The 14,712-nt window shown below is 39.8% G+C and overlaps 1 protein-coding gene across 7 annotated transcripts in view; it reads right to left on the bottom strand.

Annotated features, from left to right (window-relative positions):
- Positions 1–858: 858 nt before the first annotated feature.
- ARID1B (AT-rich interaction domain 1B) overlaps positions 859–14,712 on the bottom strand; it is a 330,843-nt gene continuing 316,989 nt past the window's right edge. For 4 of the 7 annotated variants that reach the window (XM_082048491.1, XM_082048495.1, XM_082048496.1 and 1 more), the window contains 6 exons: positions 13,638–13,785; positions 12,531–12,647; positions 10,910–11,006; positions 6,978–7,767; positions 5,997–6,127; positions 859–3,980 (listed from right to left, as the gene is read on the bottom strand). In XM_082048491.1, the coding sequence (XP_081904617.1) occupies positions 2,268–3,980; positions 5,997–6,127; positions 6,978–7,767; positions 10,910–11,006; positions 12,531–12,647; positions 13,638–13,785 (2,996 nt within the window). In that variant the 3' untranslated portion in view covers positions 859–2,267. The remainder of the gene's footprint in view (positions 3,981–5,996; positions 6,128–6,977; positions 7,768–10,909; positions 11,007–12,530; positions 12,648–13,637; positions 13,786–14,712) is intronic. The other 3 variants (XM_082048493.1, XM_082048494.1, XM_082048497.1) reach the window with 1 other exon arrangement.

Here is a 14,712-nt window from a genome sequence, read left to right as displayed (position 1 = left end):
GTTATAGCAACCTACACGAACAAGATGGGCAGTATGCCAAAGGGGGTTGTAAGTTTCAAGTACCTCCATATTGTTATTGGAGAGGGGAGGAGGATATCCACTAACAGTGTAATTACGTGGCAATTCCAGGGAAATTGATTATTATTAGCTTTTTATGATCACACTAACAAAGTCAATGATCCAAGATGAAATAGCAAAAATTAGTGCTTGCACAATATTCAGCAACAAGATATCACCAGGTGAGAGTGGCTGTATCTGAAACCAGACAATTCCTGAGACTGAGATGGCCATCTCCCACCAATTATAACGATGGATGTGCTCTATTAAAGCCTGATCCACTTTACCGGGGGAGTCCCAAGATGAGAGGCCATGTAAGTATGCAAGGACACATACAGTATCGAGAAGTGGGTGGGTGTTTATTCTAAATACCCACAGCACTGGGGTATTTGCACCTTTCACCAACAGAGAGACTTACAGGTAGTGAATACAGATCAATTTCTTCAAGTTGGTTATTGCTTTAACAAAATCTTTTGTCACATTTCTAACATCCATCTTCGGTTCCCCAAATGCAACATGGAGGCTGGATACCTGCATAGTCAGAACTGTCACTTGCCAGCCATGTCTTCCCCTTTGAGGCTCCGTGGCTTTACAAATAATAATTAACACGCTTCTCTGTGATGTGAGAAGGCTTTTCTAAAAGGAGAGCAACTTTCCGCAATACAATAGCATAATATTTTTGAAGATCATAATAATAAAGTAGGGGAAAGAGAATAATCATTATTGCTCTTTCTTGTAATAAGTTTGCTTTCTGATATCCCACACTGTAACTAGAACATTATTCAAGAACACCCATCACAGTGCTTAACAAGATTTAATGTACATTTATTCTTAACATGTGGAACATATAAAGATTTTATACTGAATAAATGAAATTCATTAAGCCAGAGGAAAAGGAGGAATTTACATCAAGTTTTTTCTTTTTTAACTACATTATCTTGAAATACAAATGCAGATTCTTGTCACTGAAAAATCTTTGAAGTTGTGTTTCTTCCTTTTTTTTTTTTTTCCCGTATATATGTTTTTGTCTGTAGACTGGTAACCATTTTCTTAAATCAATCCATACGTAACCATTTCCACACCTTGATTTATAAAGCAAATTGTGATCGGCTGCTCTCCCGAAATAGAGCATGACTTTATACATACAGAAACTTGTACATTACCCTCAGTTGTTGGTTTTCTGTGTTGGGTTTTTTCTTTTTTCTTTTTTTTTCTTTTTTTAATTATTTTTTTGAGATATGGCCCAAATGAAAGAAAAGATAATTCTACTATCACTTTGTAGATACCACATCATGAAAAAGAAACTAAAAACTTTGTACTAAAAAAAAAAAATGAGGGTATGTTTAATGTACAACTTCTATATACATCACGGCCCTTAGGCAATAAAAAAATATTTTAAAAAATGATTAAAGGAATTGTGAAGAACTGTCCTCGTGGAAGGTCAAAAAAACCACATGTAGACAAGACAGTTCTGGTGAGGAAGCAATTGATGTTTATCATCAGGTTTTGTTTAAAAATCTTTTAACTTTTTTGTTTTGTTTTGCTCCTAGCCTAATGTAACCATTTCTCCTGAGGAGAAACCAGGATGGTTTTGTATTTTGACTACTGACTGACACCCTCCTTGATCCCCTAACACCTACATCACTAGCATCTTCTATTGCACAGAGCTTTGGGTGATGGTATACAAGGTTGGTTGGTTTTTTTTTATCTTTTTTTTTTTATTATTTTTTCCTTATTTGAAAAAATAAAACACACAGGAACTTGGTATGTTGGTTATTTTTCACCTTTTTGTTTCAAAGTGGTGAGATTTCTTTTTCCATCATACAATGGTTCGCCATAACATTTTTTTTTAAAAAGTCACTAGTTCGCTTCCCAAAAATATGCAATACAAACATGGAAAAGAACATTGAAAAGGATAATCTATGGAAAAAAAAGTGACCTTTGAATGTACTAGACAGCAACTTTGGTTAAAAAAAAAATAAAATAAAAAGATGTACTTATACACATAGACAGCAAATATTAATTTCATAACTGTTCAAATTAATAATTTCTTTAATTCCCAATTGGTAAATAGTGAATGGGGCAGAGGAGCAAAGATTCTTTTTTTTTTTTTTTTCCTTCTTCCTACGTTGGATAAACAAGAACAGAAAACAGCCAGTTATATGTGACCCTCTAATCTCCACTCACACATGCTTGGCTTCTCACTTATGTCATAACTGTCCAATCTGAAAAAGTACATCACAGATGACAGATGCAACCAGAGAGTTCAGGACAGCAGATATTGAGATATCCAGCAAACGACCCTCGTGCAATAGGAACTCCGAGCGGTTCTCGTCCACTCGTGCCATGGCCAGCAAGGCCTTGGCTGCCCTGCACATCATGTCTACGCTAGGTGGCTCCAGGGGCGGAGGCTGCATGTGCATGAGGTTATGCTGGCTCTGCTGGTACTGGGCCATGGTGACCCCATCCTCCAGGAAGCTTATCAAGTTTCCGATGCTTCCCTTCTGCACAGCTATTGCCCTTGCTGCTAATGTGTCCCCCTGGGCAAGGTTCGATAAGAGCGCCATGGACATTTCTCGGCAGACCGGGTTTTTGCGGTCCCCGACGTACCTAACTAAAGTAGCGTAGAGTTTCTCCTGACGACTGAATGGGGGGGTGGCCAAGATAAGGTCCACATTATTGTCCTGGATACTGAGCTTACACAGGGTCTCCAGCACAAGTCTCTGAGGCGAAAGAACTGAGTTGGGCCCCACGGTCGGAAACGGATCCTGTGCCTCCGCAGACGGGCACACCATCCAGTGCAGCAAGCCATCCAAAATTGGCAAACAGATGCTTTCTGTGTAAGCAGACAAGTCTAGCTGCCCAGAAATGTTGGCTAATGTGACCAAAGTATTATCCCTCAAGACCTCGAGGCAGTCCCACCACCACTCATCCTTGCTGCAGGCCACCCCTTTGTCCTCCTCTTCTTCTTTCTCGTAAGTCTGCGGTGCTCGCTTTCTTTCTGGATGCTCATGGTGAAGGAGGATCAGCTTCCCCAGGATCAGCACCAAGCCTGGATGTTTGGACATTTCGGTGTCATTGCCAGGCACAAAGGACAAGCTACGGACAATATTTGACACACAGATGCAGCGTTTGGCCAAGGAGTCTTGCCAGTGAGTTATGGTGCATAGAGGAGTCTCATCCCGGCTCCTTGGCTCATCCTCTAGCAGTTTAATATTCCGGTGGCTTTTGGCTTGATGGATCCCGAAGGGAAATTTACTGCTCTCTGTTTGGGAACTGGAGTTGGAGTCTTCAGGCAATGCTCCAGGACGAGCTGAGAGGACATCATCAATGGTTGCCGTTATACTTTTTTCTTGTTGTTCCTCAGATTCACCTTTTCCCTCGAGGTCCTTCTTTTTGCTAGGAGAGTTCAAGGGAGGAGGGGCTTTCCTGCGTGGAGGAATCTCCATCTTGCTTTCAAAGTGAGTCTGGATATGCTCAGTTGTGTCACCACCGCCAAGCTGCCAGTGGAGAAGTCCACTATCAAATTCCTGAACGCGTCCAAGTTTGTCAGATCGGTCAACAACGAAGAGATTATTTTTCTTCACAATCTTTATTGGCAGCTTGTCGAATTTACTGGCTTGTTTTGGCCTCTCACTTGGATCAGCAATGGCACCAGGAGTGGAAAAAACAATGCTCTTTTCTTCTCCTTCTACCTTTTCATCCTCCCCTTCTTCCTCATCTTCATCAAAATAGTCAATACATTCATCACTCTCCTCTTTTCCAGTAACCTCTGCCAAGGACTGGCTATCATCTTTCTTGGCTGCTTTGTGATCAAGTGCTTTGTGGCCTGGATCTCCCACTTCATATTCCATAAGGATTCCAAAAATGTCAATCAGGCATTTTCTAAAATATTCTACTAAAAGCTCAAGAAATCCAGACAACTGAGGGGAGAAGAAAGAACATAAAAATCAGATAAATATTTTCATCTGCAAGGAAATTTTTTAGGAACATGGATGCATACATCTGTGAATATTTCCCTCCTCCTGCTGTGGACTTGTGGCTAGGTCCTGCATGGCACAAGTTAATCAAAATAGATTCTTCTAGCGTCTGTCCAAACAGTATATAATGTCAAACTATCACGGCTCCGTTTGCTTGAACTGTAACAGCTGTGAGAAGTACAGAACTATATCTGTATGTCTCCTTTAAGCTACAGCAGACTCCTAGCCTAGCTGTTCTGCCCCCTTCAAAGTGTTTCGTATTCTTCACTTGCTGTACACAGTACTGACGTTTCTAACTCCCTTAGTTTTTCTGATCTGTACTTTAATTAGATGCCTAAGGTTTACAATTCTTACTCTTCTACTTTGTCTCTCTCAGTCTCTGAAACCAACTGCCCTGCAGGAATCTGCTGTTCAGGGTCTAGGTACCGACATCCCAGCTTAATATCCCATCTCTATTGCAATAGTTCAATTTTTGCCTGGCAACATTTAAACATCGTTTTTGGAGCCTGGTGCTGCAAGTCACCCTTCAGAAACAGTTTGCATTTATGTTTAGTCCTCTTAATCAACTTGCAATCACTTTCTTAGGGAAGGCAGTAGTTGGACTTGGCATTCATTTACCCTCAATGGCTTTATTATTAAAAATTCTTTGCTGTTATGATGAAATTGTATTCAATCTGATTGTCTGGCTTTTTTTTTTTTAATTGTAGCCTAGTAGGTTTTCAGCAAAATGTATCCTTTTGTCTGTTCTTTATTCTCCTACAATTGCCAAACCCTTGAAGAATTAAGAACATACTGATGCTTCTGAACTGCAGGAATTATCAGTCAACATACAGAGGCCTGACTGCCACTGGAAACAGAGTCCAAGGCAAAAGTAATAAAAAATATATACATTTCAAATGTGTCTGGTATTCTGTGCAACTTGCACAGGGTGCATTAATGCAATTTCTAATATAATTGTGAGGGGGAATCACCTAACTTAACTTCAAACACCTGCAACAGTTAACACACCTAACCTAATTGTCTAGATTCCTTTTATAATCAATAGTCTTTTGCAGGCCATTTCTAGGGTATGAGTCATCTGACCTATTTTAGATGTCTACTTTAGGATGAGATGAATCATGCTATAGATATCCCTAGTTCTAAAGTTAGGTGGGATGAAATGTACCATTTGTGTCTGTATTTTTTTTTAAAAAAAGGTCATTATATTTAAAAATGATGAGTTACACTATTAGTAACCAAAGAATGAATGGAGCAGAGAAACTTAATATTTAATTTGCACAAATTTTAGATGATGTGCATTGTCAGCCTGTCATCTATTACTACCACCTAGCAGGCCACCAGTTAGAGCAGGGCTGAAAAATGCTGGGAGGTAGTAAGGCAAAAGCACACACAGTTAAATCCTGTGTTACTTGCATCCTGTGGACAGACAGTGACTTTCAGCTTTTAATTTGTCAATCTGGTATTTCTGTGCAGACTTAATTTACTGGAAGAAGAAACCAAACAGAAAATAAGTAATTAAAAAAATTCCACAGCCTAGTATAGAACCACTGAATAAGACAGTCACCAAAAGACAGCCTCAAATCAATATAGTTCTACAGAGCCTTTTATAGAAATGCAAGTCAAGCAAGATTACTAACATATCACTGTTTTCTAGGATTGTCCTTGTACTATCATGAGTGTGAATTTACACATTAGTCTCCTGTCAGTGCTACAATTCCTGTATTCCTACATGCGCCTTCCTACAAGAGATACTCTTCTTTCACGCTTGTTATTTCTCTTATTCGCTTTAAAGCTCTCTCTTGTTGTTCACTGTTACCAACCATAAAAAGGGAAGTTTTGCAATATTCAAATCTATGCTAATTACAATCAATTTTAAAGGACTTCAGCCCCTGGGTCTAGGTATCTTACTTCAGTTTTCTTTTCTTGGAAAGCTGAGAAATATACTGCTTTCCGACCTACCTGAGATAGGTTGAAAGTAGCAACAGTGCTGTCATCATACAGAAGAATATTAATAGTGTCTAGCGCCCAGGTACTTTCAGCCAAAAGACCAGATTTAAGAGACATCATCACTCTCCAGGCTTCAGGAGTTACTGGAGAAAGAAAGGAGGAGAAATACAACAGCATTAGTGCATCCTCGGAGACCGTTAATGAGTTCTGAAAGATCAAATGACGACATTTTGAGGATGCAGAATTTAAATGAAATAGTTACCGAAACACCGCTCAAGACCCTGGTTTCACCACTTAGTCCTGTTCAATTTCTCTGTAACTGCTCAGCCTTAATACTGCAGAATATCCTAATAAGGCCATTCTTCCTGTCTTTGCTGAAGCCAAAAATAATTTTACGAACTTAAGAGAAGTTGACTAAACCATATAATCAGTAAATAAAGGTAGAATACTCTGTCAGGAGTGTGGGAACTTGAAGTATAAGAGCTTGAATGTATGAAATGTAACAGGAATTCAAGATAAGAAGATGCCTGGGAAAGAACAGGGGGAGAAGCAAACATGACTAGTAATTTGGAATGAATAAATAGGCCATTCAAGAGAGGCAGAGACTATAGAAGGCAGAGAGCATGAGCTTCCATGGAACAAGAACACAGAAAGCTTTGCTCAGCTACATGCTGCACTGGTGATTTAACAGACATTCTGAAAGACCTTTCAACACAGATCACTTGGAAATCTGAGACAAACTTCATTTTTAATGCATTTCTAGAGTCCTCAGGTCTCCATGTAAAATATTACTTTCATTTCATGACAGATTGTCTGGGATGAGTTCTACCTATCATCCTCACTATTGCATATGTTATTACATTTTTATTGAAGGCAATCACATTACAGTTACCAAAGCTAACTATTTGTCAAAATAGTCTTGAAATGCAGAAGAAAATCTAAGTCCCTTTCTCCCAATCTATTTTGGTATTTGGTTTTTGCTTTGATGCTTACCAATATCTTTTGAGGTAATCTTTCGTCTTGGTTTTAAGACTGGTTGGGATGCTTCTACAGAGCCTGGGGGGAAAGTAATTTCTCGCCTTATTGGTGGTGGTTGAGGTGGAGGTCCTGTGACCTGTGACACTGGAACTGTGGGTAGAACCTTCTGCATCTTCATGGAGGGTAGGAAAGGAGACTTGCTTGGAGACATACGGTTTTCCAAAGAGCGCTGGAAGGATGCTGGACTTGGAGCTCTAGAGATGTGGTTTGGCATAGAGGGTGGTGTCTGGTAGGATGACTGAGGAGGTCTAGTGATAGGCTGCATGGAGGCTGAGGATGACATATAAGAAGGCTGACGCTGGTTGACATGAGAAGGCCACTGACTCTCATGGTTTATCCTCTGGTCAGGTACCATCATATCGTCAGTGCGATTCATCCCTGGATATGGTGGGGCCTGTGCAGGGCCTCCTGGACCTTGCCTATTCTGGTAAGGGTAAGGCATATCATTTCGTGTTGGCCACATGTTCTGCTGAGGTCCTTCACTGGAGGATGACGACTGCATGGGGCCACCAATCATCTGGGGAGGTATTCCATGCTGCTGCATTTGTCCTGGGCCCTGCATCCTCTCCCTGTTATATGGATATGGATACTGTCCCTGCATGGGCCTCCTGTCAGGCCCCGTGTACGCGTTGCTGTACTGGTTATACATTTCCTGTTGCTGGTTGCCATACTGCATGTTATACATATCCCCTTCATGGCGTTTGGCTGGAGGCCCATACATGCCATCCATGTGTCGCTTATAGTTCTGAAAAAAATATTTGGAAAGAAAATGTGTCACTTTTACACCATACACAATACAAACATCTTGGATGAAAGATCATTTTAAAAGGTGAAGGTGCTTAGATCTAGAGGAATCATGCTGATTCCAAAGTCAGGCATGCAGTGCTACGGTTATGCTTGATCCAGGGCTTTCTTTTTAAGCCTCTGTTTTGCTGTGCTTTTAATACTAAAAGGAAACTTATCCTTGGGCTAAATTTTCTTGTGCTTAGTCTCATTTTTTCCCTTTCCCTTTACTATCTGTCAGATTAAATTCCACTGGTCATTTCAGAGATGCATGAAAAGGCAATGGTCCTCACCAACTACAATATTTTCACTTAATTTTTATGCTTAGTCTACTAAGAAGAAAAATCTTAAAAAAAAAAAAAAACTGCTCAGTGAATCTTCTTAAGAGACATGCGTTGAATAAAATCTTAAAATTACAAGACATGCTGCAAGCATGCATGTCTGAAACACTGGATCTTACGACAGGGCATAGGCTACACACAGCAAATTCATCAGTAGGAGAAAACGTGCTGCATTTGCTACTCTGTGTGATTCCCAGGAACATTGTCCTGTTTGGGCAACTGTCCTTCTTCACAAATCATTTTAATCACATTTAATTTACTGTGAGATTATTACAGCAAACGGTCACGTCCAAACATTCTGGTTTAGTTTATGCAGGTTCTTACCCTGCTGATCAGGAATGAATTCAGCAATGTAACTGCCACCTATGGTTTACTCCCCCTTTGCTTCTCACCCTCTCAAGTGGGGAATACTGTGTGAGGAAAGATGTTTTGCCTTGGGCAGAGCTGAGGTGTTTTTAAATCATACAAGCTTGTATGTATTTATGTTTAAGATGGCAGAACAAAAAAAGACGTTGCAGTTTAAGGGGAAGGTGGTAAGGTTTGCAGCGGTCCTTAGTTCCTGTGGGAGTTTGCTCCACAGTTCAAACCACGCTGAGTGCTCTGAAGCAAAAAATGTGAATTAAATGGGTGATTTTTGAATATATGATCTATGGCAAATTCAAAGTTATGGCTCCCCCGGAAACTGTAGCTCAGTCACATTGCACAATGTATACTAAGGTACTAGAGTTAAGATCAGATAAAATTCTGTATGTATTCAATGCCCGTCAGTTAAAACAGCTCTGGGATTCATAAAATCATCTTCCAACTTTGGTGCACATAAAACCACAACTACTGTATTGCATAAAAGTATTTTTTTAAAAAACTTGTTATAGAGCTGTCTGGCTATCTGAGAAATACCTATCTTCAGCCTTACATAAACTACTTGCTGTAGTAAATTCCACCCCTGGGGCCAATTTATACATCAAGAACTGACTTGGTAGTTGCCACACCTAAAAAACCGGTGTTTGTTTTGCCACAGTGACTCAGAGCGCTTGAAGTAAGACTCTTGGGAATGAAGCATGTGCCTTCATAAAAGCAGTTTCATGCCCTTGTATTCATAGTGGCAACAGGCCTAATGGCAAGCAGGGCTGAGGACAGTGATGCACCTGAACTCCCTCTCCTGTGTAAAGGTTTGGCAGGAGACTCTCAGGGTACAAGCATTTGTACAGGAATTGAAAAACCTAGCTCAAGTGCTTCGTTAGCCCCAGGAGTTCAGGCTCTAAGCACCTCCTTCCCAGGTCATTCCCTGGCCTTCAGGTTGTAAATAGAGCTTCGAAAGGGTCATTTTTCACATTCTTCCTGTACCACTGTGGAGTGAGATTTAGAAAACTGAAAATAAGCTAGTGGCAACCTAATCTCTAGCTAAATGAAGAAGTGGAATCCTGTGGGAATGGGAGGGAGAGGCTGAGGTCAGCCAGCCTCCTTGCCTTTCACTCTTCACTGCTTTTTTGCATTAATGCATTTTACATTCAAGAGTCATTGTACAAAGCATATAAACAGCACTAAGGACAGGGCCAAATACAATTTTACAAATTCTAGCTGTCTCCTTGCTTAAATGAACATGTAGTTAATATATTCTCTGCAGATGTTAGCATGGAATATTATAAACTGTTCTGCAATATATCTTGGCTATTTCCCCACTAAATCACCTAGTCTGCTAGCATATGCTCATCATATAGAACAACAAAACAGTTTTTTTGACTATGCTATGTTAGAGAGATGTTATGAACCAAAGAGATAAGCAAGAAATTCTGAAATCGAAATTTATATACATTTTCAGTACAGTGCAACCTAAAATCCCCTCTTTTAGGTTTCCCCCCTCCAAATTTCCTAGTAAAACTATATCACAAACTGAAAAGGACTATCCGAAATTGGCTGAAAGCTAGCTTAAATTTTTATTTTTGTATTATAAGGAAGTACTTTCTATTTTGGAAGCTAACTTCGATTATTGTATGACTAGAAATGAATTAGAAACACATGGGATGAAATGTTGATCCTTCTGAAGTCAGTGGAGTTCTGCTATTGACTTATAAGATAGGATTTTGCCCACAAGATATTAAAGATACATGTAACAACAAAAAAAATCTTATTAATGAATATGATTTGTATTGTCAAAATTATTACAAAGTTAGGGAGACTGGAACTACACATATTTAAACTATTTTTAACACTAACGATGTTCTCTCTTATGTATTTGTACTATACTGTTACTAGAGATAATGTGGGGAATATGCCATCTGATCTATATTAAAGATAGTTATCTCATATGACCCGCGACAGCATTCTAAATAATTGAGAGTACTGTACATTTTACTTTGTTCCAGTTTTCTGTTGGGTTCACTTGGCTGCATGACATTAAGTTAAGGCCCTTCAACCTGCCAGGCAAGCAGCTTTCCTGTTCATTTCTGGAATTGAGGCACCATCACTTTACTAGCCTACAAATTATGTTTTCCCAGTCTGCTGGTTATTAACTTGGGACAATCTCTTGATACACATCCAAAGCCACAGAACATCTGTTAAAATTTACACTCTTCCAGTGTAATGAACACATTTTCCTATAGCTGCACATACACTGCTTATCCATATGGGCTGTGATTTTGACCAGAACTACAGGCCACCTCTGTGCCAAAAGACAAACATTGTATAAACAAATTTTTGAATATATACAGAATTTAGGGGTGACATTTATTAAACAAATGTTATAGCTGTTTCCCCCTTTCCTACCTGCTGCTGTGGATACATTCCAGGTTGATGTCCTCCATATGGTGGCTGTCCTGAGGGAGGTCCTTGTCCTGGATACTGCTGCCCATACGGTTCATGCCTAAAATGAAGCATTCAAATCAACACTTAGAGCTGCTGGAATTTTTAAGCCACCGGGAAAAGTACTCCGATGATCTTGCGTCTTGAAGATATTTGCCATTTGGAAACAAGGTGAAGGTACAGTGTGGTGTGGTTCTGAGCCTTATGTACTAAGCTCTGCTGGAGCTGGTAGCAGAAGGAAGGAGATAAAAGCAGACAGAAGAAAGGAGGAGCAGTGAAGATGTAACAGAGAGATTTAGAGGTACCACTCAGGAATGGAAACAGGTAAGGAAGGCAGCTGCAGGTGCTAGGAACCCATCTAAAGTGGAAAAGTATCTGATGTACAGCTCAAGGGTTCCAAGTCATAATTCTCATTTTTTAACAAGTCAGTCTCCAAGCAAGACACTTTCTGGATTATTTAAGAATATAATCAACAGTTAACTGCTCTTTTCAAGTGAAGTTGTGATTTCAGTCTGATGACAGTGAAAAAAAATGAGTATAAATTTCATGACAATTTGTAGCATCTAAATACATCATTATTGAGTAAAAACAGTACTCATAATTTTGCTAATGTTCAAGTAATTTTTAATTAAAGCTCCATAATGAAGCATACATGTAAGAGGCAGAGTTGCATTGCACTTGGAAACTTACCTGTGGCCATTAAGACCTCTGAGGAGCACTACAGTGCAACTGCAATATTTTTAGCATATCTGAATGAAATTTAGGTTGCTGAAATGAAGTACTTGGAAAGTATTAACATTGAAAAATAACACTCTACCACAGACCAATATGTCAGTAATTCCTCTCTGTACACTATCAATGAGAACACATCTACTATTTGAGTACAATTATGGAAGTAATGTATCAGGGAGAGTCAGAGAAACAGAGGATTGGGGAACCTGACACGTTAAAAGAACTAATGGGACCTACTTTTCCCAAAAGCATAGAAAACTCACATTACTTGAGAGATGACCAGAGTGAAAGCAATAGCTGTTCAGTATCTCCTAGAATTATTATGTGGATGGAGAGAAATTACCTAATGCCAGTTAAAAGAACAATATAGCTGATGGAAATTGTCTATAGGTGTCCAAGATGGTACATGCAATAAGATAAAACTCAACAAAGCTACATGTATGTCATACATAAGGGAACACCTTCTAAATGTTAAATTGGTTAGCCACAGGATAACCACAAGCCAGGTGAAGTGGTGGAAGGTTCAGAAGTGGTGTTGTTTAATGCTGCTCTGGAGAACTTAGGCCTGTACAATATGTTGTAGTTCAGTGTTGGCAAGGAGATACTCAAGGTAGGATGTATACTCCTTGTCTAACATCTGTGAGTCTCTGGCTACAAAAAGTCAACTGATTCATCTAAGCCTCTGCTCCCCCCGCCCTGAAACTGAACCAACAGTAAAAGCCTAAATAAGAACAGGCAAAAGAGAAATAATGCACCAAGAAGCCACATATTCTGTCTGTGTGCCCTCACAGAGGCTGCTGGCACTCATTAGCTGGTTATTGCAGATATTACGAACAGAGAAATCAGTGTTCACCTTTGCTGGCCAGGGTAACGATTAGGAGAGTACATGCTTGGGTCACTGTTTGAAGGCACCATGTTGCTTTGACCAGGTGGTCCCATACTGCCTTCAGGACCCAGCCCATGATCCGACCTAAAAAATGACAAAGGAAACCTCATTCTGTAAAAAGCACTTATTCTACAAAATTGCCAGTAAAATAAAACACACCCCTTAAAGAAAACATTCTCTTGACTTATCACCTTCCAGTGGAACCCTCACTCTGAGTCCCCAGCAATGTGACCTGTTGAACAACATGATTACACTTGTGTTACTCTACACATCTACTACTTCAAACTACTAACTAAAAACTACTCTGCTGGTACACTTAGCAGACTCACACTGCACCACTTTGGCTACCACCAGGAAACAAAAAGTTAATCTAAAGTACACAGCCTAATGAAAGTAAAAGTAGGAATACAGCCAGAACTGCAAAACCTACTGGAATACTTAATATAATACAAACATTTCCAAACCACTCTGCTTGCTATACCAATGCTTAGACATCAGTGATTTTACAGGTTTTTTTTCCAAAGCCTTTCCTGGGATAAACAAAAGAGGACCAAATTTATTTTGTGTACTTTACTGAAAGACAAACTTATGAGGGTCCTGATGGATACACTGCAAGACCGGTGCACCTACAACTCAGACAACAGATGCCAGACTCTCCAAAGGCAATTCACCAACACACCACAAACTAGACATGTTTGGGCTGTGCATTGTGTTTTTCATAAAACTCTCACCAACAACTGTTTAGGTGAAAACATGGTCAGAAGACTAACTCAAGTGCTACTTTATGCCATCACAGCCCAGCCCAGCTGCCAGCTGAAGGCAGCTGTCAAACACACCCACGTGCTGATCTGCTGCAGCTTGAGCAACTTCTAAGGTGTGACAATTCCTCCTTATTAATTTGTGTGAACAGCTAGACTCGGTCACTAGCAGTGGTTTGACTCCCGGTGATTTAGTAAGATGCTGTAGGAAATGTAGGCTGCTATGTTCTCTGCAAGGTCCGACGTGAAAATGAAATGAGGAAAGAGAGGATCTTTTTCACTAATGGGCATTGCTTTTTCTTGGAGATTGACTCACCTCCTGTCATAGCCTCCATAAGAGAACTGCTGTCGCTGGCTCATGCTCATGTTGGACATGGCTCCAGATGGACTCTGGTTGTACATATCTTGTATTCCACTGTTAGGCATTTGTCCAGGGGTCATGAAAGGCTCATTGCTTCCAGGCACTGCATGAGTAACGGAAATTAAATATATTATTCTGGGTGTTTGAAGACATCTTTCCATTAAATGATGTATTTTAAAATAATGTTCAGACCCCTAATACTGCCAAGGAGAATTAGCTGGTGTCTGACAAGCTCTCCAGGGTCTGATGAAAACACATGAAGTAGGACCATTAGCAAGATGATCGTTATAATATTAAGGAACTGCAAGAGAGGAAAGCAATCTCATCCTATGAAACTAAGCTCATCAGGCACCAGGCAGCTTCTTCCCTGTGATCTCCATAGCTGAACATGAACTCGTTCTTGTTCTTTTCACCCCAAACAATGCTAAATAGGAACACAAACACAAACTGCAAACATAAACCTTACAAAACAGATGAAAGCAAATCCCCCAGTTTGGATTACAAAGTAGTAAGAATCACTCTCTTCTTTTTCCCATAAAGCTCTCATACACACATATATACCATAATATAGTTATGGAAAGGTTACTTTATCCTACTGTAGCTTCTTGAGCAGGATGGGCATATTCTACAAGCCCAAGAAAAGGCACGTTGACCACTATATCAGATATAAATCCCCAAACAGATAGAGGAAGAGACTCTACCCTTTAGTCCCTCATAGCAGATACTGAAAAGAGATATTTCTATTTCAACAGGATGAATGTGAAATGTATGACAAAGTGCAATAAACCCACTTAATCTTTCATGGATATAAAACCTACAGTGAATCTAAGACAGGTTTTTCCCTTCCTCCAACTGTGTTATGCTAGTGTCCCTAGTCCAGGCAAAAGGATTTAAAGGGAAGGTTTAAAAAAAAAAATAACATCAGAATAACTATCTCTTTTAAAGCATCTCCCCACTTCATCACATATCTCTCTTCCCCTTATCTCTGGACCTCTTCTTCCCATTTCTCCCTTTTGCTCCCTTTCAGTTT

Source organism: Streptopelia decaocto (assembly GCF_964273445.1).
Source record: "Streptopelia decaocto genome assembly, chromosome: 3".
Taxonomy (NCBI): domain Eukaryota; kingdom Metazoa; phylum Chordata; class Aves; order Columbiformes; family Columbidae; genus Streptopelia; species Streptopelia decaocto.
This window is presented reverse-complemented; position numbering and strand designations above follow the sequence as displayed.